The following is a 25,742-nucleotide window of genomic DNA, read 5'->3' on the forward strand; positions in this document are numbered from 1 at the left end:
ATGAGTGTCGTAGCTCTCTCACCGGTGGCCCCTGAGCCAGCCTCGCCGATGCTCACCTCTGTCACTCCTGTCACCCCGAACCTGGACCCCAACACCTCGAGCTCACTTGCTGCTATCACTGTTCCCCCTCTCGGCCTGGAGCATCAGTCGAAGGATGGCTCTACCTCACCGGGCCCAGGCCCGAGCCAGGGAAGCCTCACTGAAGGACCTCACATGGGACAAGACAACTCCCGGAGGTATAAAACTAGCCATAGTGATGATCATAACAATGAATGTGTTTTCTCTCTTGTTATACACTATTTCTTAAGGTCTAAGTAAGTCTGTGGAAAAGATCACAAGGTAATTCTGTAGCAGTGCTATAAGTCTGTCTTGTTGAGGTTGTCTGTCTTGTGTGGCGTGTGTTTTTCTTCAGGTCAACGAAACCTCCGCCTCTCCACACTGGAGCTGACTGGAAGGTCGTCCTCCACCTGCCAGAGATTGAGAAGTGGCTGAGAGCAACCAGTGACAGAGTGACGCAGCTCACACACTCTGTGGGGCAAGACAGCAACAACCGGCACGTGGACGTCCACTTAGTGCAGCTCAAGGTAGGAAGGGATAGCCTGTTTATTTCTGTTTGATGGAAACAGAAAAGGTTTTGACATCTGTTGAATTTAGAATCGCTCGAAGAGAATCAACATCGCTTTTGAGTCTGTAGCATCTTTTGTGATGCTGGAGATGACAGTTTGTGTGGTATGGGATTAAGATGAAATAAAATCCTTCATCGACTGCTACTTAGTAAGCTGATCTCCAATTAGCTTCAGTTTAAAATAAATGTTTAGATGTTAACTTGCAGCTGTTGTTTCATACATGCTGTCATCTGGACCTCATGCCCTTTCAGCTCCTTGATACTCCCTTTGCAGCTTTTACTGACATTTATATTTTAGTGGTAGGTTCTGATATTAGTGCCTCCATAGTGTACAGTAGTGGTTTACAAGTCTGCCTAACAAGTGAAAGATCTCAGATTTGATCCCGGAAAGAAGGATATATTTCTCACTGTCTTCTTTGGGGTTGTGTCAGGAAGTGCAATTGGCTTAAAGAGTCCAAATCAGACATGTTGAGCTACCTGCTGTGGAGAAACTGTGTGAATAAGTGAGCAGCCAAAAGTAACTTTGGTCCTGCTGCTGAGATGTTCGTACATGGTGTTATCAGAGTTGAGGCTTAATTTCAGTATCAACTTGAAAGTTCCTGAATATGTTGTTAAACTTTCTGAATGAAATAGAAATGTACATATTTGTGTCAGTGCAGGAACGTTAGAGCCAACATGTACAGTCTCTCTGTGTAACCGTGGTGCATTCAAAGGCAGTAGCATAGCAGTAACATGCATGCACACGTGTAGAACCTCAGCTGATTCAGCTGTATGACTGCAGGTAGTGAATTTTCCATGATGTCCTTCCTTTCTTCATGGTCTGGATGTTATGTAATAGCTGGCTTTCACTCAGTTACTGACTGTTCATTTATTTATGTTCAGCCACTCCCCAGATTCTTCAGATTCTTCAGCACCAGCCGTCGGTCTTACTCTGTATTATACATCGATATTTATGTACGAAGAAGGAAATATGTTGTTTATCTTTGATTGCTTGAATTAATGACAGGCAGCTTATACTCAGTCTGTGAACATTTTAAATCCTTCCACAGCTTTGACAGAAACTGCACTTTTTGGGAAATGACTGTTGGCACTCTTTTTCTCTTGATTTTGACCAGATATTGCACACATAGATCAGTGGAGAGGAGCAGCAACTGTAGTCCAAATTCCCTCTAGATGTTTGAGCTCTTGAACCCTGTAACCCTACAGAGGAAACTCATTTTAGCTGCCAGAATGTTTGAAGGTTAGATATAAACTGACTGGTAAATCGAAACCATTGCCTTCAGCCTTGGCTGCTCCTTCATAACAACTCCACACCCATGAGTAAACAATCCCCAGGTACACTAGAGCAGTTTCACTTTTCCCTCACAATAATTTTTATTTTTTTAAATTTCCATCCATGCATTTTGTTAACCAATGCTGGAGCCTAATTTCAGCTATCATAAAATGAAAGAATTTTCAATAAATGGAATAAATATTCATCTTTTTACAAAGTTACCAAAAAATCTGCAGGTTTTGAACCTGCAGATTTTTAGGCGAAAGGTTAGGCGAAATTAGACATTTGACACATCAACTTAAGTGGTGGGAATTTTGTAATGATTTTAAAAATCATTTTGTGGTGTCAACAAGCTGAATAGATTGTATTTCCTTTATTTTTAAATAAACTCTTCATCCATCCCAGCACAGTCGAATCTCACTGAACATCTATTTGATAGTTCTGGTATTATGTAAGTGAGAGCCAGACATAGGCTGTTCAAGGAGCTCAACCTTCAAACATAGACACATGTTTGTCAGGGCATCCATTCACATTCATTCATTCATGTAGATGGAGTTTTATTCTGCGTAGATGTAGTTGAGGTGGATTATCTTTTATTGATGAGATTATGTTAAATTTCACTGACTCAGATGCTTCCTCTCCTTTAAGCCGCTGGTACTGCTTGCTCAGTCTTTGGTGTGTTGGCCTCCTGTCCTCTGCATCATTTTTGTTGTATGGGTTCTCTAAATAAAACATAGCAGTAGTGGCAGAAGCAGCGGCGATGTTTCCAGTAACAGCTGCAGGACTCAACCCAGAGTCGCTCTGAGGCTTCAGACTGGATGTGTGAGGGAGGGAGAGAGTGGGATATTTTCTGTTTCCTGCCAGAGAGCTTGGTCTGTAGCTGAGTCACTCCCTGCCATGACTGCACATTCACACACATCTATAGATACATGTTGTCTCTTAACATTTTCAACTGCGCACATTTTTCTGGAAGCTTCCGAATCCTTACTTTTATTGCACCAGATGAACCAGTTTTTAGAATCCTATTAAACACACACACAGGGATGTTTGAAGCCAGCAATATAAAACAGGGAGTAACTAACACTAGCACTGAGAGATGGCAACAAGACAGAGGAGAGGCAGGATAAAGACACTCGGGGAATTAACTCTCATTTCAAATTACAGAACCAGGACTGACAATAAAATCATGAAGAAAAATGAGCCAGAACCCAAAATGTCCAGACCAAAGAACAAACTATATAAATATATGTTTAATTGTGTGGTGTATATTTGTTTAATTTTTAATTTACATACATGAAAAACACTGATCTACATAAACCTCCCTCACCAAACACATGGATGTAATTTTGCTTAAGAAAAGCTCATCAAATAATCAGTTTTTTCTCTCTTCCCCTTTAAATGAATGTATACGTTATTAGTTATATAGCACCAGGCATAGTGGAATTAGCTTGGTTTGTCCCCAGTATACACTTTTTGCTTCTGACCACTACTCGTGCGAGGGCCTTCATGTTGGTCGGAATTTTCTCCAGGACCCAGGTCAGATTGACTACTTTTTCTTTTCAAATATTTATCTATTGCTATTTTTGTCTCACTCACAGCAAGACTATTATGTAATTTCTTCCTCTTCTGTTTTACTGGCAATTGGCAACCCATTTAATTAGAGCAGTGAGTTGCACTGCCCTCTAGTGGAGGAGAATGTAATTGTTCTGCCCGTTACTCACACCGGTCATTTAGATTTCTAATCAGGTGGAACCAGAAAATCTTCCACGGCACACCTGATCATTTCTCACGGCACACCTATGCACCTATGCACTGGTTGGGAAACACTGATCTAAACAACCCCACCTCAAAAATGCTGCATACATACCTCTGACTTCACACTAAAAACACATGAAGCCTTAAAAAACCCTCTTAAATAAGCAAGAACCAGAAGTTGTATTCTTTCCTTTTCACTTCTGCTTCTGTTTGTCGCCCTCCAGAAAGATAAAGGACACACAGAAGCACGGCACATCTGACAGCATGAGCCGAGTCTGTTTGTTTTAAAGATTACATCACTGTCAGCGCTGGGAAGTGACTCGGTCAGACCCACAGAGACGACTGTGTGTGTGTGACACAGTTACAAATCTGGCTTTGTTCTGTGGGTAAATGATGTCACTCTGACTGTATGTCATTTATTAGCTACTAATGAGTCTTGATTTCTCAACAGAGCCATAAACAACAAATCCTGCTATTTACATTATTTTAGAGTATCTTAGCATCAGGCTGAAAAGCTCTATTTTTGTTCATCGGTTTATCCCAGCATCACAGTGACGTGATATACCACTGGAGGTCAGCAAAGGCAAGATTTTCAAAGTCGGTCTTTAAAGTGCACACTCTGACTATACAACGACTGCAAAAATGTCTGAGAAATACGTGAGGAAAGTCATAAAGAAAGATAAATAGTAAAAATATTGTAGGCTGTTAGTGTTGCCATGAGTCTTCTGTCTGCAGTTTGTTGAGATTTGGTGTACTTGTCAGGAGCTGTACTGACAAACAGCAAAGACAATAAAGAACAAAGAAAGCACAGAGAGATTAAAGCGCCAAACAAAAACAGCTGAGATGTTTCTGCGCAGTCAGAGCTGCAAAGGAAAAACAGATGTGGCTCCTTCTGTTTTTGTTGATGGTGTGTGCTTTCTGACGCCTCCGTCAGTTCATGTTTGTGTCAGGTCTGAGCTACAGCCTGCAGAAAAGCTCAGCAGCCTGAATCAGTCAGTGAGCAGCAGCTTTTAGTGAATCAAGTCAAAACAGTGCAGAGAAACACAGAAAACAGAAAACTTTGACTCTTTTCTATTTATTCTACAATGAGTCACCTTAAAGTTTTATTTCCCAAGCCCTCAGTTGTTGTTGATTTATTTTGATTCATTTCATGTTGCAGATGAAGGTAAAAAAAAGGAAATAAAGAGCAGAATTATTAGCATGACAGAGACATTGTACAGGACCTTGAAACTTTCAATCCTTCAGCATAAATTTAAATAAAATGAACATAAAGGAAATCTTTTGTCAAACAATAGCTACTTTTCCAGACACTTTATTTTGTCATCATCACATACCGCTGATCTCTTAGGGTGGCTGCTTTATAGTTCTAACTGCAGCACTGAAGCAGTAAACAGACGGTTGCCACCACTGAACAGGTTTACTGGCTCTCATTCCCTGGTTGTCAGCTCCATCTAGTGGTCATTTGTCTTTATTACAGCAAGAGACAGATCCAATCATACTGCTGATTCTGAAAGCATTTTAGTAAAATGGTTTCGTTGGGAAAGAAAGAAATGTATAAAATGCTTAACCATACCTGACTTCAGATACGATTGCAGATGGTATCTAACAGTACAATATAATCAGCAATTACAATAATAATAAAAAAGTCCATACGAGTTATCGTTTTCTTTTTTATCTTATTTTTCTCCCTGATTTGTTCTACAGTCACATGTCCATATATGCTAATGATCATGGAAACTACTTAGATGACAGGATTAAAGTATTTGGCAAGTTCCATCTAAATAAATAATACATACATGTACTCATCAGTACTTCCAAAACTAGTCACATGCTGTATCTGATTTATTTCATCTGTTTTTTAAGAAGAGTGATAGAAATCTTGAATTTGGACACGTAGCAAATAAACTGCTAGCTGTGTGTTTAAGTTATTATTAAGGCTTAAAAATTGCCTGCAGATGATTGTGTCTAATTTCTTTTGAACCCCTAAACTTTGAGTACTGTTTACAAAAGTTTTAAACAGCTTGTTTTTGTGACGTAGTATTTCAATTAATATTGAATGTGCAAAACTCACAAAGAACCTGTTAATCGGTGAGCTTCAGTGGAAATAATTAGAACCAGGCTATGGTTGACCTTCCTTCCAGCTACGTTAGGCTAACTACATCGTGACTCCTGCTTTTTACACAGGCCCAAATTTGCACACGAGAGTAATATTAATCTTCCTATTTAACTCTTTGAAGTGTAATTCTGAAATTCTCCAAATCTTACAATGCAGCTTGGCCACCGTAGCCTCACTCCAGGTTTGTATTAAGCGGTTTAGCTCACCTGCTAGCTGCTAGCCTGCCTGCAAATAATTGCACTTAAGGCTTTATATGCATATATTATCAGCTGCTGATATCTGTTTTTTGAGAATGAGCTCCTGCATTGTATCCCAATACTGAGCATCAGGCCGGAGTTGGTTGAACTTTGACTTAATTGCAGACATGGCGCTGGTGGGAGATGGAGGTGGACAGATCGCCAGACTGCTGTTTGAAATTGTATTCATGCCTCTGGTGTTCTGTCTCCTTCTTCATCGTGTCCTCGCTGCTCTTTTCTCACTTTGTTTCTTTCTTTTATTCTCTCCTTCCTTTGCTCTCGCTCTCTGCCCCCCTCCCCTTGTCATATTTATAATGCGTTTGCCTGCAGGGCATTTTTCTATAACCTGACCTTGCAACAGAGCGACTGTAGGACACGATTATAGTGATGCAACCACTGTGTGTGTGTGTGTGTGTGTGTGTGTGTGTGTGTGCGGTGGTATGCCAGCCTCTCAGCCATTCTTAGCATCATGCTGCAGGCGCTGTGTAACAGCTGCATGGAGAATGTCCTGGACTGCTCTGAGAGGGAGAGGCTGCTGCACAGTACAACATACACACACCCAAGAATTTTTCATGTGCGCACATACTCAGTCACATGTTTGATTGTTAGAGACAGATGCATCAGTGCTTTTAGTGATTCGGTCATCTTTAGCAGACTCTATAATGTCCGGCTTTGCAGAGGAAAACTTTTATACAGGTCTTTACATTTTCTTTACATCGTCTTAGAAAAGCATGTTGAAATATGTTAGTTTCACTTACCCATTTCTTTTTCCGGTCAAACACAGTACTTACATTTGGCACTAACTGTTTCAAATTACACAAATCACATGAATATTTAACGAACATTGCAACATTACAGCCAAGTGATTTTAAAAACTGTACCTGCAATATGTGAGGCCTGAATCTGTCAGCAGGCTGTTATGTGTTTTTCTGAAAGTTGTGCAGACTGCTTCTGTGATCTGGTGACAGGTAGAAGGTGATAGAGTGACAAATTTTGCAGTTATCAAGACATATGTTTGTTTTTGCCGCCTGCTGCTTGTCTCACATTTCCTCTCACTTCTTCTGTGGTTTTGTGTTGTTGTTTCCGTCTCCTGCCGGCACTAGTAGCAAGGCTCACTTTGTGTGGGGTCTTACATTTGCTGGGGACGTGCTTGTTGTCTCCTTTATTTTTCTTCTCATTGCTTACCTTGTATTAACTCCACAATGCAGACGTTTTCGAGTTATCTTCACTACAGTGTGCAGATAAGGACAGTGCACAATGTGGGAGGAGTCCGTAATATTTCTGGGACATAATCTTCCTTCAGATACACTGGGGTAATGTTATCTGGTTTGTTTTCATGCACGGAAAACGCCCATGGCCGCTGTTTCATTGTGTGCACTGTTTTCTTAATTCATGTTGTTTACATGCCATTGATTGGCTGATTCACCTACTGTATGGGAGAAAATGTACCTCAAAGCTTGATGAACTATTACCTCTCCCTATTTGCTGTTTTTTTTTTTTATGTTGGATTTGCTGATCATGTCCATATCCTAAATTGATCCTGAATCATAACAGCTCCCACTCTTCTGAGAAGGCTTTCCACATGACTTCACCATTCCCAAATAGTTATCTTCATATTTTTTGGTATGTTGGCTTTGTTGGCTGACTACTCCTGGCGAGGGTAACGTGCTAATGACTAAGCTTTACTCTACACAGTCTGTCTGACCTGGGATTGGTGGGGAACAGACTCATTAGAAAATAAAAACATGTTGGGAGTTATTTCCGCATTAAACTTTCACTCCTTCTTCAGGAGAAAATACATTTTCTTTGAAAGAACAGCACCCACTTGTTAAAACTGTGCGCACTGTTGTCCAGCTCTGGAACATGATCAGGTTTGCTACAGTAAACGTGATCTGTGTGTCCCACAGAGCTTTATTTGAACACAGCCCAGAGGCAGCAGAGTCCAGCCTGCTGTCTCCCAGCTGTCGTGGTATTTCTGTCTGCTGATGTCACCGTCACAGCTACGCCAGGAATTTTGGAATCTCTTTTCAATATGTGTGGCTATTAAGGCAAAGGAGAAGAGGGAATAAGGAACGAAGAAAGGAGGCAGTAGAGGAACTGAGCCGCTTATCTTTTCTTAACGGCTCAAACTTAAATGTCATTAGTTCTAACCAAGACCTTTATATTTCCAGAATACCAGTTTAATGAGGGTGCATTTAAGATCGCAGTATTCAGAAATTTATCCTCATGCAAAAAACATAAACTTGAAACTTTCACATCCGAGCTTTCGCTGCAAGAAAATTACAGCGTGTTGGGTCAAATGACCTCAGCATCTTGGAGTACATTTACTTTTCTGAGACAAGGACCTCTTGACTTCTACCCCAGGAATCATATTTCACGTGGCTGAACTGTGACCCCTGCCTGTCAGTGGCCAGCTTTCATCACATAACATTACACTTTCAGGCTGGAGTGTGCAGGTAGAAATAATCAGTGGGCCAAATAGGTGTTGGAAGTCTTGAGGTTGGAGCAATAAATTACAAATGCTGGTTTTCATCCTAAATGATAAACATATTCCCTCAAGAGGAGGTGGGCAGGTGGTAGTTTTAGAAGTGGGATATAGGCTGGCCACCAGTCAGAAGTTAAGAATTTTGCTGCTGTTTTGTGTCCTGTGTTCTGTTTTGCTGTGACAAAAAAGGATGGACATTTGGGGGGCTGACCTGACCCATGTCCAATGCCACCAGTCTTTCTGTTGGTTTTATTGAAGCAGATTCTAACTAAATTCATGAAACACTTCAAAATAAAAGCCTCTGCAGTTGGACATCTATTATTAATTTAATAATGAGACACATTTTTTTTGAAACAGCAGATCAGTTTAATCTTTACGTCTCCCTCATTCTCCCTCTCTCTGTCACCCTGTCTTTCCCCCTCTTCACAACGCAGGTGAAGAAAGTGTGTGTGTGTATGTGTGTGTGTGTTAGACAAAGTTATGGTTTATGGGCTTTCTTTGTGAAAGGAAAAGCTTATAGAGGATATTGAGTTATGTGTTGCAGACAGCGTGCTATCCAGGAAGAATAGAGCAAAAATACAGTTTATTTAATGTACCAATATTTGCTCTTTACATTAAGATCTTAATTGCCTTCATGTTAAATTACCATTGTTGTATCAGGAGGAACCAGTGTGAATGGTAAGAGGTTTTACTAGCTACCTGGCACAACACTGCTGTCAAGGCTTAAGTGTAAAGTGACTGAGATTTATTGAAGCATGGGAGTGAATATTAAATTACCAATGAAAGGAGTTCATGTCTGAAACAAATGTTATGCTAAGATGGAAACCACTCAGTTGTTATTTACAGTCACACGTCTGCGTGTTTAGAAAGTGCTAAGCTAAAAATGAAGGTTTAGTGTGGAGTGAGAGCAGACAGACGAGGATTTAGAGAATATATAACCAAGAGGTGTGTGTTGGTATCCATGATCATATATGTGTGTCTGTCTGTTGTCTGTCTGTTGTCTGTATGTTTGTATGTGTGTGTGTGTGTGTGTGTGTGTGTGTGTGTGAATGGGGTTAGGCCTAAAATAACCTCTGCAACTGTTGTCACCCCTCCTCTCCTCTCACCAACACTCCCACTCAAGAAGCAGGTCAGCACACAAACACACTCACACTGCTGGAGTGTCATACGCTCACCATTTCACATATTGGTGCTGCAGTGTGTTTTAGTGCTCTGTGCAGTTATATTTTGATTATTCTGCGTGTTTTTGGTATTTTTGGGGAATACCAAGGAATCAGAAAAAAAGAACCTGAAAAAAGACTGTAAGGTAAGGCACGGTGTTAACTGCTTTAAATTTGAAGTCATTCTTGCCCAAATGATAGCCATAAACCGAACGCAGTCTTGGCCTGTAATTCTAGTTTTATCTGATGATTTTTGTATTAAGTAAAACTCAAGTATGTCATTATTGGAAAGCTTCCTGCAGTTGTAGTTAACTTTAAATTCTTACATTATAAATAAGCAGCATTTCAAAAGTATTTATTTCTGCAGTTTGACAGACACAGGCATGTGCTGGTCAGTCCTTATTGACAGATTGACAGGGGGCGATCGTGGCTAGGGGGCGATCGTGGCTAGGGGGCGATCGTGGCTAGGGGGCGATCGTGGCTAGGGGGCGATCGTGGCTCAAGAGTTGGGAGTTCGCCTTGTAATCGGAAGGTTGCCGGTTCGAGCCCCAGCTTGGACAGTCTCGGTCGTTGTGTCCTTGGGCAAGACACTTCACCCGTTGCCTACTGGTGGTGGTCAGAGGGCCCGGTGGCGCCAGTGTTCGGCAGCCTCGCCTCTGTCAGTGCGCCCCAGGGTGGCTGTGGCTACTATGTAGCTTGCCATCACCAGTGTGTGAATGTGTGTGTGAATGGGTGGATGTCTGGATATGTAAAGCGCTTTGGGGTCCTTAGGGACTAGAAAGCGCTATATAAATACAGGCCATTTACCATTTACCATTTACAGATTAGTAAATTGCCAGAATTCCACTCGCCAAAAACTGAAGCATGAAGTTCTTGGACTGTTTGTACAACAGAGCAGGTCATGCTGTTTGTCAGGTAATTCCACTAAACTGGTCCATAAAGGCACCAACAGCTCAAACGTGATGGAGCGGTCCAGTTCAATGACTTGGGTTGATGGTGATGTCAGACATGGCAGATGCCTGGCAGACAGATATTGGCCAAAGCTCTTTAGCGGTCGGTCATTATGCCATTATACCTGTAACTTTAAGCCTGACAAGTATCCATATCAATGAGTTAGAAATAAATGCGCACGCCATGCAGGGATTATGAAGGGACAAACTGTTAAAAGAGGCTAGAACTGTTATACCAGGCTGTAAACCTGCTTTTTAATGCTCTTATGGGAACTGACTCGTATTTGGAGCCAGCCTTAAGTGGCCAGCAGAGGAACCTTTAGTGCTGGCTTTCAGCCCTGTAGCTTGGCTCTTGTCTCTGGGATTACACCAGGGGTGTCAAACTTAAGGCCCGGGGGCCAAAATTGATCTGCCAAAGATTCCAATCTGGCCCCTGTACATCTTCAGGACAGTGAAGAAGGAAACAGACTTTATTTAGACTTTATTTTCATAAGTAAACAACAATAAATAATAAATAGAAATAAATAAATAATAGATAGATATAGATGGCTAAACAAATAAATAACAGAAAGTTCCTTGTTCCTTGATTTTTACAGTGGACTCACAGTAAGAGAAAAAAGAAAAGAATATTCTATCAATTTACAAAAAATTCCATAATAAAGTTAAAGGACGGTAATTTAAAATTATAAAATTTAAAACACGGCTGTTCTGTTGGCCAGTGTGCAACAACACTGTAAAATCTAATTAGTTCCCAGAACTCAAAAAAATTATGGAAACTCGTTGCCTCAAAAAAATTGAGTAAAGCTTAGCTAAAAATGACTAAGTTAGGACAACTTATTTATTTTGAGTACTCTGTACAAGCTCATTTGTTCCCAGAACTCAAAAAAATTGGATCAGGTTTACGTAAGATGATCAAGTTAGGGCAACTTACTCATTTTGAGTACACTGTACAGCCTTGTTAGTTCCCAGAACTCAAAAAAATTATGGAAACTCGTTGCCTCAAAAAAACTAAGTAAAGCTTACTTAGGATGACTGTCAGGACAACTTATACATTGCAAGTCTGCAGTATTAAGAATAACTTGATATTTCTGACTGTACAATACTAATTGTTTACCTACTGACAAACATTTCAAGTTCAACTAAATGAAAAAACAATTTGTGGTAACCTGAATATGATTAAAAATAATTAACAACAATTTTTGTAATGATGTTAAAATGAGCCCAACTTTTATTTTCAAACACAACAAAGTATAACAGCCAACATACTGAACACTGTTCTGCTGAACAACAAACAATTATATTGCCATCACTGTTATAATCTTACAATGAAACAAAGTCTCAGATGTAATTATTCTGAAAATAAGTTTAGGCCTACCACAAGTTTGTTTTGTACTTACATTACTTATATAATCAAAATAAAATATTTATTGTTCTGTCACAAGTGCAGTCTCTAATTTAAACAACACATTTGTTTTCCATTCCAACACATGAGCTGGAATGTTGTAATATTTTAAGGATGGCTTGTTTCCAGTCCAGGCATTACTGCCTGAATGACTGTCATGGATCGAGGTGATCCAAATGTAGGTGCAGAAGAAAGTCTTTAACTTCCCTTCAGTACAGTGGAAGTGGATGTGGGTTGGAGATGCAATGAGCTTGAACCTGCAGGCGACCATCTTCACTGACCACACCATCTGTGATGGAGGACTCATCTCTCCTGTTGTCCTGCAAGCAAACAATCATATTTTTTGGAACATGAACTTAATTGCTTTCTTAAAACATTTTTTCTGCATTTGGTATAGAACAGACTCCAATTTAGACAATCTCAGGCTCCCTCCCACCGGAGAGGTGACATTCAATGTCCCAAATTGTCAGTCTGGATAGCCCTGACCACCACCCGACACACAATAATGTCATGAAAGCATTATTTTAAAAAGGGCTATGCAAACATGGCCAGTAACTTTCATTCTAATGATGTGCAAAATGATTTGGGCACAAAACAAATTTTGCTGTTAGAAAACTTGCAGACTTCACTATATACAGTGTAGACCCTCTAAACTAAGTGATGTGATCTTTCAAGAAATGCAGACCAAACTGTTGTTGTTTGTTTACTTACACAGCATGTCTTGTAGAGTTAACTGGAGTCACAGCAACAGCATAGTGCAGTCATATCTCAAGTCTAATAACAGAAGACAGGAAAAGATCAGTAAAGAAACAACTTCCCAAACCAAAGCACAAACAAAACAATAAGTAAAACAGGCTGATCTAAAGTATGATTAAAGTTCAGCCTGATTAATATAAATGTCACTGACAGTTGCTAATATATTGGAAAACCAAAATACTTACTGATGTCTTTCTGTCCAACAGCAGGAGTGCTGGTCCCGAGCCTCAAAGACAGTATAAAGCAAGCAGAGGGAGAAAAACAGAACATTTTTCAGAAACTGATTTGATCTTTAATGGCTGTGCAATCATTGTAACAGAGTTTGCTTATGTTGTTAAATAAAGGCTAGATTTGACATTAGTAGATGCCACAGATGTTCAAAAGCATGAAAAATAGACGTCTCCGAAAACGTCGGAGCATTTTTGCAAATATGTGATGTCTCGATAAATCGAGCAGATACTTGAACTTTACACAGCTACATTCTCGCCTGAAAATATCTTAAAAGTTTATTTTGTGACCCAGAAAAAGTAATAAGTTTTCAGCGGCGCTCCTCCGCCATTGCCGCGCTTACAAGTACGCACAGGCTCCGACAACCGTGGCCGACAAATGCGATCCTCCTTTTCCGCAGACTACCCTTTCTGGGTCACAAAATAACCTTTTAAGATATTTTCAGGCGAGAATGTAGCTGTGTAAAGTTCAAGTATCTACTTAATTTATCAAAATATCACATATTTGCAAAAGTGCTTCCACGTTTTGGAGAGCTCTGTTATCCACCCCCACACCTACCCCACCCCTAACGGCTGCACCTCCCGAAGAATTTTGTCTGGGCTCTTATCTCACTTATTTATTTCAAACGATCAACAGAAAATTTCACCGACATAGTTTTATGTAAGGTTTTAAGGCTGTGGTGTTAATTTTTAAGTAACATGAGCCCAGCGGCAGCAGCAACGCTAGGCTAACACTAACTAGCTAGCAAGATTATAAACCTGGTGCTAAACTAAGAGAAGCCACAAATCAGTTTGAATAAGAGTAAACATTTACTCACCAAGTCAGTGTATCAGGTAAAGATCCACAGCAATGACAACAATAATATCTTGAGCTGACGCTTCTCCAGGTTTGCTCAACATATTCCATAAAGAATGCACCGTGAACATGCAGACTGATCCGAGAGGGAGGAGGACGGTAGTCACGTGGCATTTTCAAAACACATCTTTCATCCTTCCGCTCTGAGAAGCAAAACTTCCAGCTTACTTAGTTTTTCTAAGTTAAGACAACTCAAATTAATCGAGTTTATCAGCGTTTTCGCATAAAAAGTACTGGTAGCTTATTTAAATTGAGTTCTAATAACAAATTGATAAAAATTAAGTTCAGCCTATTTAATATTTTTAATTAAACACAATATTACATTTTACAGTGAAGCAAACACATTTTTCTGTAACATTACAGATTTAATTCTTATGATTTAATCCCAAAGCAGCATTTTTTTTAAATTGCGTAAAAAAATTGATAGATATGGTTGAAATTGCATTTCCTTTTCTTGTATTAAAATATCCCAGAGATTAAATGTGTGGTTAAATTTCCTTATACTGACAGAAAGAAGTATTTCACTGGACGTGGCCCGCGATGTAAAAAGACTTTGACATGCCTGAATTTTAAGGTTTTAAGGCAACACTACTTTTTGCCACATCTCACTATAATTATTATATCTTTATCAGTGGTTTTGATAATAAAGTCAGTCAGTTTTTGTTTTGTTTTTGCTTAAGTTTAAATCTGTGCTCATTGGAGAAAAGCATCACAGTAATGTCACGTGTACATTTGCTACTGACTGATGTGCCATTTGGCTCCTGTATAAACTTATTACTCACATACTTTGTTCGGTTACATTTTGCTAGTTTTTTTTTTCCTCCTTCACAAGACATTCATGTGAAATGAAGCATTTTTTGCAGAGGACTTTGATTGATGCTCTTCGCCTCCAGCAGAGTTCAAGTTTTTTAAATGTCCAGCAGCAGAGACACCGCTGCAGAGTTCCAGCCTCAGACAAAAAAAAAGGCAGAGTTTGGAGTCTTTCTGCAGAAGCTACCACTTTGAAAAAATTACTGTAACAAGTCTTTGTATCACAGCAGCGGGTCCAGGCCGTCTTTGAAGCGGCTTAATTTGAATACTCCAGGGGGAGAAGGAGCACACGGTATTTGATCTCCAAGGTAAAACATGCTGCGCTGATGGGCTGAAGTGAAGGAGTTGAAGGTTATTAGATCGAATGGGTGCGGATGAGGCCGAGCTGTCGCATGCAGTTTGAACATGGCCAATCTGAAGCCCTTGATGTCTGTGGTGATGAGGATAAGCAAGGATTAGAGCTGAAGCCCAAGTCGACTTGCTTCAGATTGATTTTAGGCAATTAGAAACCCTGCTGGATGTATGGACTCTGTGATTGACAGGTCATGTCTTGACTCTACGTGACTCGAGTGCATGAAAAACTGTGCAGTGTGTGCGTATTTCTGTGATCGAATGATTGTCTATTATACTGATGCAAGGGTTCTTTATAAATAAAGATGTTGTAAATGTATACTTTATAGACACGCAGAAAGTTAGCAGGCATACATTAATGTATTACTGTGAATCACACACACTCAAATGAAAGTTTATGTAGGCACTCGCAATGCGCAAACAAGCTGTTCAATGTTAATCACCTGTCAATCAAATGAAAAGTGAAACTTTCATCCAGTTTTCAGTGTTTTTGTACAGTTATGAGTTGTGAATCCTTCTGTTTCCTCTGTGTGGAACAATATGTCACATAACATAGATCTAGCCTAGAGCTGGGAAATGTGGCTAACACATATAATTGGAATCAATTTTCTATTTCTGCAAAACGCAAGGACATTAAAATTTGATTGAAACGCCATTTTTTGTTTAGGACTTGCTGTGCAAAGCTGTCATATGCATAGTTAAAAAAAATACGTCTTCCCACTCAGCTATAAACTGTCAAAAAAACAGAGCATGGACATATGATTTCATAATTAGTTTCAGCGCAGGGCAGAAAAGCCTGCACACTAATTCAGCTGCTCCTGCTGTTTGTGCTCCTTTAGCTGTCATGACTTTCACCTCTGGGATTACATCTCATTGGCAGATACAAGCAGACTGAGTGTTTTTTTTCTTCCTATACATATGGGGACAGAATGATTAAATTTCATTTTTTTAAAAAGTGTTTCGCAAGTGCTGTTAAACAGAGCAAGGTCAGAATTATTAGCTAACTGATGTTAACAGTCGGTTTTGTGTAGTCATTTGTTGTAGTTTTCCAAGATAACCCCCAAATATTTAGACTCCTTCACTTTTTTTTTCTCTTTGCCATCAACATGGATGTTTGGCAGATCACATTGTGTTTATTCAGAAACAACATGGTGACTCTTTTATAGTAAGAAAATGATTAAGTATAGTTATAATGTTATATGTATATATTAACGTTTGGGACATGCAAGCAGAGAAGTGAATTATGCAAGGACTGATTTTAAAAATATCCATAGATGTTTTTTAGATGACCGAATTTGAATCAAAGCTTTTACCACCAGGAGACAGTGAAGGTTTTAGTGTAGGACTCCCTGGCAATAAGAAACAAGAAAACGCCCGAACAGCTATCGCTCTAGATAGTTATGAAGCGATAACTGAGCTAATCGCAAATCGCAAACAGTAACTGTATCTATATCAGCAAAAAGTAAACTTAATGTGTGTCATGGCAAACATTAAGTTTACAGCGTCTTAACAATCTATGATAAAAGCTACTTAGTTAAGTGTCACAAGTCACTCTGTTACTCTCGAAGAGCCATCTCCAGCACAAGAAAGCTAATCAGAAGTTTGTTCTTGTTTACTCTTTGTAAGTGAGTGTGTCAGATACCTGTGGTGATAAGGGCCACTTTCCCAATGCTTCGTGCTTGCTTTACCCATGCAAATATTTTTAAACACATGAATTCACAATAAGTAGCTTTAACCAATTTTCCTTTTATTTTTACATTTAGGTTTTCATCCCACTTAATCTAAAAATATTATAAAATTTCAGCATATTTCAGAGATCCATCTGTAAACCTAGTCTTAGGCTGAGGAGACACTAGGCAGTTTTTCTAGGCTTTCAATCTAGCTGAGAGTTTTTTGGCCAACGAGAATATCTTGCTTATAAATGTAGATGCATTTAAAAAAAAGAATAAAAAGTCAAACCATGCTGAGACAATGGCTAATGGTTTGGAAAAGGCATTTCAGAAAATACAGTTCTTCCGTTAGTCTTCGCACAGCTTGTTTGAAAGCATGCAAACAGAAGGTGCTTGGTCAACTCAGACTACAAAACTCCACCTCTATTCAAAATCTTGCATTTTGATATGCAGATTTCTGTTTACAGAGATCATTAAAGGATAGATATTATCATTTATTTATACATTTTTAATGGCAAAAGGTCACAGGACAGAAAAGTATAGACTGATGTAGACACGCTGTCATTGTGAATATATCTGCACACCCTTGGTGGGGTCTCATTAGCTGCTAGTACACTGCCTGGACTCAGGATCTTCTAACAAATGACTTCAGATCCTAGTGGCAGACTCTGTGTTAATTTGGTATGATGGGCCCTCTGCTGAGCGCTGTGATGTGTGTGTATGTGTATTAGCATTTGAAAGCTATGGGTGAATTATTGAAGCTAGTGACATTTTCACCAATGTTTTAAAATGACATGACAGCGCTTTGATGACGAAACTTGCTGTGTGTGTGTTAACTAAGGGTTCAAGAACACTGTGTGTGCAGTGAGGGATTGTGGATGTTTTGAGGTTTTACATAGAGAATTAGTGTATACTGTATTGCATTTATGGAGTTTACTGCAGATTTCTTGCATCTGTGTATTTCTTGAACATATTTCAAGGTGGAATACATCTTATGTAGGTGCTGTGGAAATGAGATAGGAGGCTGCAAGGTGGTTGAAGGGGGGAATGTAGCTAGGCAGCATCAGTTGGTAGTCTGTAGGATGATTTTCAAGAATTGGATGTAAGTGAGGGCAGAGACAAGGTGGAAGGTGAAGAAGAACAATGTAATGTAGAGTTCAGGGAGGATAGGAAGAGTTGCCAGATGATCGGGAAAGTACAGCTGTAGTGCTGACGGAAACTGCTAAGTAGGTGATTGGTGTAAAGAGAAAGAGGACAAGGAGACAAGGAAACAAGGCCAAGAAGTGATGGAATGAAGAGAAACAAGAAAGTATTCAAAGGAAGTGGCTAGCAAAGAAAAAGGGGAATAGTCAGGGAGATGAAGAAAGGCTAGGCTTACACCAAAGACCGAATAGAATAGAATAGAATAGAATAGAATAGAATAGAATAGCCTTTATTGTCATTGTACAGGGTACAACGAAATTGGAGTGCCACTCCCTTGGTGCAAAAATACAATAATAAATATAAATGTAAAATATAAAAGGTACATTAAAACAAACAATAGTAAGTACAATATATACAGGATAGCACAATATATAGAGGATAGCAGCATTAATATAATGACAGTAAGAATAGCAGCATAATAATAATTGACGGTGACAGTATGGTGTAGCTAAGCAGTTTCAATTGTTTTTGTGCTTATTTACAACGGTGATAGCTCTGGGAAAGAAGCTATCCCTGAATCTGTTTGTTCTGGTTTTATGTGACCTGTACCGTCGGCCTGATGGTAATAGTTCAAACACTTGATTGCTGGGGTGAGAATGGTCCTTGATGATATTGCCAGCTCTGCTGAGGTACCGAGAGTTTGCAATGACCTCCAGGCTGGGCAGAGAGCAGCCAGTGATCTTCTGGGCTGTGTTGATGACCCTCTGCAGTACTTTCCTGTCTGCAACTGAGCACCCTGCATACCATGTTGTTATGCTGTACATTAGGATGCTCTCTATGGTGGCTCTGTAGAATGTCACCAGCAGCCTCTCCTCCAGGTTGTTCCTCCTGAGCACTCTCAGAAAGTGGAGACGCTGCTGGGCCTTTTTTACCACCGCAGTGGTATTTGCAGTCCAGGAGAGATCATCAGAGATCTGCACGCCCAGAAACCTCATGGAGTGCACCCTCTCATCCCCCCTTGAGATGAGTCCAACCATGGTGGTGTCATCCGCAAACTTTAAGATGGTGTTTGAGAGATGGGTAGGGGAGCAGTCGGATGTGTAGAGTGTAAACAGGAGGGGACTCAGAACACATCCTTGTGGAGACCCGGTGCTGAGTGTGATGGTGCTGGACAGGGTCTGACAGACTGTGGTCTATTTGTCAGGAAGTCCTTGATCCAGAGGCAGATGGGGGTGGAGAGTCCCAGGTGAGACAGTTTCTGGACCAGGATCTCCGGGATGATGTGATTGAATGCTGAGCTGAAGTCCAGGAAGAGCATTCTCACATAGCTTCCTCGGTGCTCCAGGTGACTCAGCGCAGTGTGGAGCGCTATGGTGATAGCGTCCTCGGTGGATCGATTAGTCCTGTAGGCAAATTGGTGGGGGTCCAAAGTGGGAGGCAGACTGGCCCTGATGTGCTGACAGACCAGTCTCTCAAAGCACTTCATCACTACAGGTGTAAGTGCAACAGGCCTGTAATCATTTGGGCTGACCACAGCTGTCTTTTTGGCGATGGGGATGCTGGTGGAGGTTTTGAGGCAGGGCGGGACGGTGTTTAATGACAAAGAAAGGTTGAAGATTTTAGTGAAGACTCCGGTCAGTTCGTCAGCACATGCTCTGAGAACCTTTCCATGTATTCCATCAGGACCTGCCGCCTTCCTGGGATTCACTGACCTTAGAGCACACCTCACTTGATGCTCCCTAAGTGTTAGTGTGCCGGTGCTGGGGGCGGGTGGAAGTGGTGTGACAGCTGAGGGTCTGGTTCAGAAGTGGTGAAGAAAAAGACTTGCATTGAGTCACTAGGCAGAGAGATCCAGCAGTAGCGTAGGCTTGGGAGGTTAGAGATGGAACATTTACTAACAAGTGGACGCCGTGTGTTGAGAAGGTGAGAAGGTGAAAAGAATACTATGAGGAGCTCATGGACGAAGAAAAATTGAGAAAACAGGTGAAGGAAGTAAGTGAATCAAAAAGTGCATAGGATTGGTAAGGAGGTGGTGAGGGAAGCTATGAAGAGTGTGACGAGTGGAATCACAGTTGGTCCAGGAGACATTCCTGTGGAAATATGGAAATGTCTAGGAGAAAATGCAGGAGACAGATTGTTTAATTTTGCAGAATGAGAGGAGGAATGAAGAAGAAGTGTGCTCTTACCAATTTTCAAGAACAAGGATGATTTGCAGAACTGTTGTAACTACAGAGGGATAAAGTTGTTGATGATGATACTGGAAAGAATTGTTGAGGTTAAGAAGAGAGGTGACAACCAGCAAGTAAAGTTTCATGCCCAGAAAGAGCATTGCAGATGCAGTGTTTGCTTTCAGAGTGTTGGTGGAGAAGTACAGTCAAGGTCAGAAGGTGTTGCACTGTGTTTTTATGGAGCTACAGAAAGCATATTTTAGGGTGCCAAGAGAGGAACTGTGGTATCGTAAGAGGAAGTCAAGAGTGGCAGAGAAGTGTGTGAGGACATACACACATTTGAATTCAGATGTATCTGTTGAGAAGGACGTGATTATCAATAAGATCGTCAGGGATATAGAAATACAGAGAATCGCACCTACATGTGTAAGAAAGCATTTTTTTTTTATCTCTCAGCCATAAAAAGCTGATGGAATATTGTCATCACCCCAACCTGCAGGTGGACACCCAAGTTTGTGAATGCGATAAGTTTGAATCCCAGTGATCTCAAATGTCAAGGTCATATGTTGAGTTTTCTGAAAATCACCTAGGAGTTTTAAATCTATACCATAAGTGCATCTACTATGAGGCTGAGGTGCATCACTGGCAGTTGCCAGAATTTTATGTCTGCATTAGAAATCAAGAACCTAAGATCAGAATTGAGTTTTGAACCCCAGCATGCAAATGAACAATCAGCCCCACGGTCAGTAGAAGGCCTAGTTAGTGAAGTTTAGACTTACTGTACTATAAAACTAGTTGGCCAGTAAGATGTTAGATTTTTGTTTTTTTGATCAGTTAGCCCAACAGCAACTGCTAACTACAGCCTGACTGGTTTCCAGACTCATGCTGGACTTGAATGATGCAAATGGACTGAAAGCTGGCTCATGTGCCACTCATGTCAGACTAAATCTGACAGACACATGTGGCCCAGAATCAGCTCACATTTGGTCACCTGGAGCCAGAAAACAGACAAGTTCACTAAAACGTCAGCCCTGTTCAACACCTGCATACTAAACTCTGCAACCATACAGGCCACATGAAAGTCTCTGTCCTCCGCACTCTGTGTTTGAGCATTCATGTTCACACTGACCACAAGCTGGAATCCTGATGCAGCGGCACTTCACCCCACATACAGTAGATACAGATTTATTTTGGAACACTGCTAAGCAGGTCACACGGTTAGCCAAACTAGCATGAGCCAAGCTGGCAGCGTGTGTGACCTACATTCTCACATGCCGAGCGGTGTCCTAATCCAGGCTGTAGCCGAGCAGGAGGTGTTGTGTTGTTCAGACAGGTCACCATGGAGCAACACGGTGACTCAGCGGCCAGAGGTGGATGTAAAGTAGCCGCAGTGGGTTCAAAACAAGGTTACCTGCTTTCTAAAAAGGTCATCTAATTTTAGTGTGCACTAGTTTCCTTTCCGCAAAGCAGTAACAACAGAGTTGGATGACAAGAAAATATAAAACATTAATAAAAGTACGAAAAACTGCTTGCACATGCTGTCAGGAGGCAGTTTGGAAAGGTGCTAAAGATAGTCACAGACACAGTTTAAAAGTCATGATACTTAATGTGCATTTAAAACACTAGTGCAGTACAGGCTGAGCTGGCTCATGTGCCAGCTATGAAAGTGCAAACTTTCTCAAGTTCAACAACTGTGAGCAAAGTTTTGCACTTTCAGAAGGGATAAATAGAAACATTTTACAGTTAAAAGTTAAAAAAATAACAAGACTTCACAAGTTGCTGAATCAGTACATCTTTGTATGTAGCTTAATAAAAGGTCTTAAGATCTCTATACAGCGGACATGGATATTTTTCAGACCTGTTCTCACTCACCGATCGTGTAATTTTGCTGGATAAATTTGTGGCAATTCTTTTCTAGAATGAAGCTTGAATTTCTGACTTTTGCATTTGAATAAACAGATCAGACCAGCTCATTTGGCAACAAGGGGATTGTAGTTCAAAACACACACCAGTTCTGAACATATAATGAGATGGAAATAGTAAAATAATAGTATCCTACCTCAGGCACACAGCTAGATGCTGTTCCAGGTCACTCGGTTCTCTGAAATAAATTCTCTGCCTCCTTAGAAGTTGTCCCAAATCTGCCCACAAGAGCTCAAACTGCCCCACTGACATCCTGACATATGTACTAAAGCAGCCGTGATACAGCTTCAACTCAAGGATCGAACCTTGAAATTCTCCCTGCTGCTATCATCTCATAAGTTTTGGATGAACCCAAAATCTCCTTTTATTCCTTTTCTTGTTTAGGAATTCATCATTGCTTGATGTCAACTTCATTTTTTCACGGTTTGTTTTGTGAGGATACATTTTCAGAAAAAACGCAACACACTTAGTGTATATAAACGTTACACGACAAGTTTGGAGCTGAAAAATTTGGAATTTCATGCCGCTTTTTCACAACGTGCTCAGTATGTAATGGTCTTAAACAGTGCTTTAATTAGATCAGGTTGTTTTTTGTCATTACAACGATTCTCCCAATGAAACACCACCTCTAACTACAAACACACACATTTTACAAAAACTGAAGTGTTTATGCTTTTGAGGCAGAATTTAGGAAGCACTGCATTGTTGAGATACACGAGTGGGTAATTTGCATGTTCATCACATCACTAAACTTCAGTTATAAAAGTTTGTGACAGCTGATGTTATTTTAGCCCGGAGTCCGTCTGTCTGTCTTTGTGCATCTAAGCGGGTTTACAGCTTCTGAATTTAGTTCACCAATCTCTGTCAACAACAAGTGTGATACAGAGCCAATGTTACTCCCCGAAACACAAGTTTTCCATGTTTTTGCACACAAACATGGAACTGGTCCCTCGTGGAACTGACTCATGGTTAAAAGTGGAAATATGACATCACACATCCTTACCAGTTCTGCTTTTTCAGCTGTAGTACTCAGCAGATTTTTTGTTCCATAGTGCCTCTAGATTTATAGATACTAGACTAACTGGGGTCAGGTATGGCTTGTATATGTGTTTGTATGCTTATTATTTGATCACTTTTCTGATGTTTCATGATTTTTTCTCTTGTTTGTGTGACTATAGGACATCTGTGAGGACATCTCAGATCATGTGGAGCAGATTCACGCCCTGCTGGAGACGGAGTTCTCCCTGAAACTACTGTCCTACTCTGTTAACATCATTGTTGACATCAGGTTGGTCTCCACAAGATGAGACATACTTTAAATTTCAGCACACAGTATACAGCATAATTGTATGAGTTACACTGAAATAACTATATTATGTAGGTACTGGGTTAAAAAGAGTAGAGTAATGGATATAGCTGTTTTTAACGCCCAGTTGCTCGTTGTGTTCATATATCTAAGACCTACTATTAATTAATAATGGGTGCCCTTTTATTACAACAGCTCACAATCTGCCCACAAATCTAAGCAAAAATCTGAGAAAGATGAAGTGGTGGGAAAGTATTAAATATCTATGTATGTACAGTATACTGTTACTACAAAATGTTACATTGTAACCATGGAGAAATGACATTGTATGTTTTGAGAAATGGTCTAAAACACTAATGATGTGCTTTTTGAACAACGCTTCTCATGTTAAAACGCTTTAATTGTGTTCCGTGTTACATGTATATAATTCTCCCTTCAAAAACAACTCTGAAATATCAATAAATGCTTAAGCTAACAAATTGCAAAGCAGAAATGTAAGAATGTTAAAAACAGCTTCTTTCATAATCATAGGGTTTCATAAGAAATACATAACGATGCACATTAGCTATCGTTAAACGTTGTACCTCGTGTGGTTTAGGACGGTGCAGCTGCTGTGGCACCAGCTGAGAGTCTCGGTTCTGGTCCTGAAGGAACGTCTGCTGCAGAGCCTGCAGGACTCCAACGGAAACTACACCCGCCAGACTGACATCCTGCAGGCCTTCAGTCAGGACCAGCACCAGGTATATCAGACACACAGACGAACAAATCTCATGTTTTAGACGCTCCTGTATTTTTAAATCAAGTATTTCTCAGCTCCAAAAGTTCCCCCTATTAGTGAAATCTCAGTGAATTCAATCAAACAGACTGACTGTGTTTGGAATCACACTGAGAAGTAATCAAACACTTTCGTTAAATTTCCTTGTTCTTTGACAGTGATAGTGTCTGATACATTAAAGTGATTATTTCTTCATCTAGACCCGTCTGGACGCTCTGACAGAGGTAGACGATTGTGGTCAGCTGACTATCCGCTGCAGCCAAGACTACTTCTCTCTGGACTGTGGTATCACTGCTTTTGAGTTAAGTGACTACAGTCCCAGTGATGAACCTGAGGTCCGGGTAGCAGAGTCTAATAGTGAGGACACCCAAAAGGAGATCAACCAAACCCAAGACCCAAACCAGGAACCAGGATCTGAGGAAAGTGGAGGTCCCCAACTGTCAAACCACAAAATCCATAACAGTTTACCGGAACTCTCTTCTCCCAGTGACTCAACAAACCATAACCCTTCTCCATCTATTTTGCCCACAATGCAATGTGGCATGCCTAACCACAATGAAAGTGCGAAGCGCCCCCTGCAGGGCGAGTTCCACAGCACTGAAGTGTCACCCACACAACCATCACTTCCCAAGAAAGCTGCTATGTTCCCAGATGGAGCAGCCAGGGCGGAGGACTCAGTGGGAGGTTCGGAGAAGGTTAGCCCAGTCTCAGGGATCCAGTTCCAGTCTGAGCTGAGCCGGAGCACCCCGTCTCTCATCTCCGTCTCTCCTCCAGACCGCTCCAAGTTCTGGTTGGAACTAGACTCTGTTTATCCGGAAAATGTTTCACAGTCCTGCGAGAGCCTGCAGGTTTGTCCTCCTTTGTCCTTTGTTTTTTCACTTCAGTAACAACATTTATAAATGAAATGAGCATAAACCCCAAATTGCAACAGAGACATTTTTACCTATTATGAAAATTACATGTACTGAAGATTTACCAAAGAAAACCATTTGTTCAATTTCTGAAAAATAAAAACAAAACAGTAAAAACACATTTATTCGACTTCAGGCAGGACGCTTAACTTTTGTAAGAAAATATTGCACCAATAAGCAATAAATAGTTAATGTAACTAATCTTTACACAGATACAGCTGGATATAGATTTGCATTTAAGGAACACACAACTAATTTAAAACTTATTTATTAGTTGAAGTAATACTGGCTAATAGCAGAACATAAAGAGCATATATTTTAATAACTCAGGAGACGTGTGTGTTTCTTGGGGAACATTGAGAATGTCACAAATATAGTATACCTGCTGCAAAATAGAAAAAAACCCACCGCCTACACAGCAGTAGGCATCCTTGTTTGCTGCCTCAGCGGTAAACTGTAGGATGTAAGTGAGTTGCAGTGAGCTGACGATGGCTGCATCCACAGATGGGTCTTGTAATAAAACAATGGACTCCAGCTGGTGTCACGACTATCACCGTGATCATGGTGACAATCTGTTTTCTGACACAGAGGTAGCCTCATAACCTGAAGAGACAGAAGGATTGGCAAACTCTTGTTAAACCCACACATTCTTCTGTTTTATCTTGCATTTCTTCCCATTAAGACATATATGGCTTTTTATTGATGTTAATTCTCTTCCACTATATGTACCCAGTAAACATGAAGAGCTTCAGAAACGTCATCTTTAACTCAAATTTCCATTATCTAAACAGGTGATGAATGGGTGCAACATACGTAGAAACCATGCAAGCTCCAGATACGGAGG

At 40.4% G+C, this 25,742-nt stretch overlaps 1 protein-coding gene across 1 annotated transcript; it reads left to right on the forward strand.

Annotated features, from left to right (window-relative positions):
- LOC120434777 (A-kinase anchor protein 6-like) lies at positions 1-25,492 on the forward strand. The gene is made up of 6 exons (XM_039603139.1): positions 1-236; positions 413-584; positions 23,085-23,194; positions 23,811-23,952; positions 24,188-24,835; positions 25,487-25,492. The coding sequence occupies exons 1-6, from the start codon at positions 1-3 to the stop codon at positions 25,490-25,492; spliced, it is 1,314 nt and encodes a 437-aa protein (XP_039459073.1).
- The last annotated feature ends 250 nt before the right edge of the window (positions 25,493-25,742 follow it).

Source organism: Oreochromis aureus, linkage group 19 (assembly GCF_013358895.1).
Source record: "Oreochromis aureus strain Israel breed Guangdong linkage group 19, ZZ_aureus, whole genome shotgun sequence".
Classification (NCBI taxonomy): Eukaryota; Metazoa; Chordata; class Actinopteri; order Cichliformes; family Cichlidae; genus Oreochromis; species Oreochromis aureus.

What these genes read in the sequence shown, in the direction of transcription:
- LOC120434777 (XM_039603139.1), top strand. Translation starts at nt 1, where the DNA reads ATGAGTGTCGTAGCTCTCTCACCGGTGGCCCCTGAGCCAGCCTCGCCG. An exon ending in AACATCATTGTTGACATCAG is followed by an intron (nt 23,195 to 23,810) that starts GTTGGTCTCCAC and finishes CGTGTGGTTTAG; the next exon opens with GACGGTGCAGCTGCTGTGGC. An exon ending in TCAGTCAGGACCAGCACCAG is followed by an intron (nt 23,953 to 24,187) that starts GTATATCAGACA and finishes TTCTTCATCTAG; the next exon opens with ACCCGTCTGGACGCTCTGAC.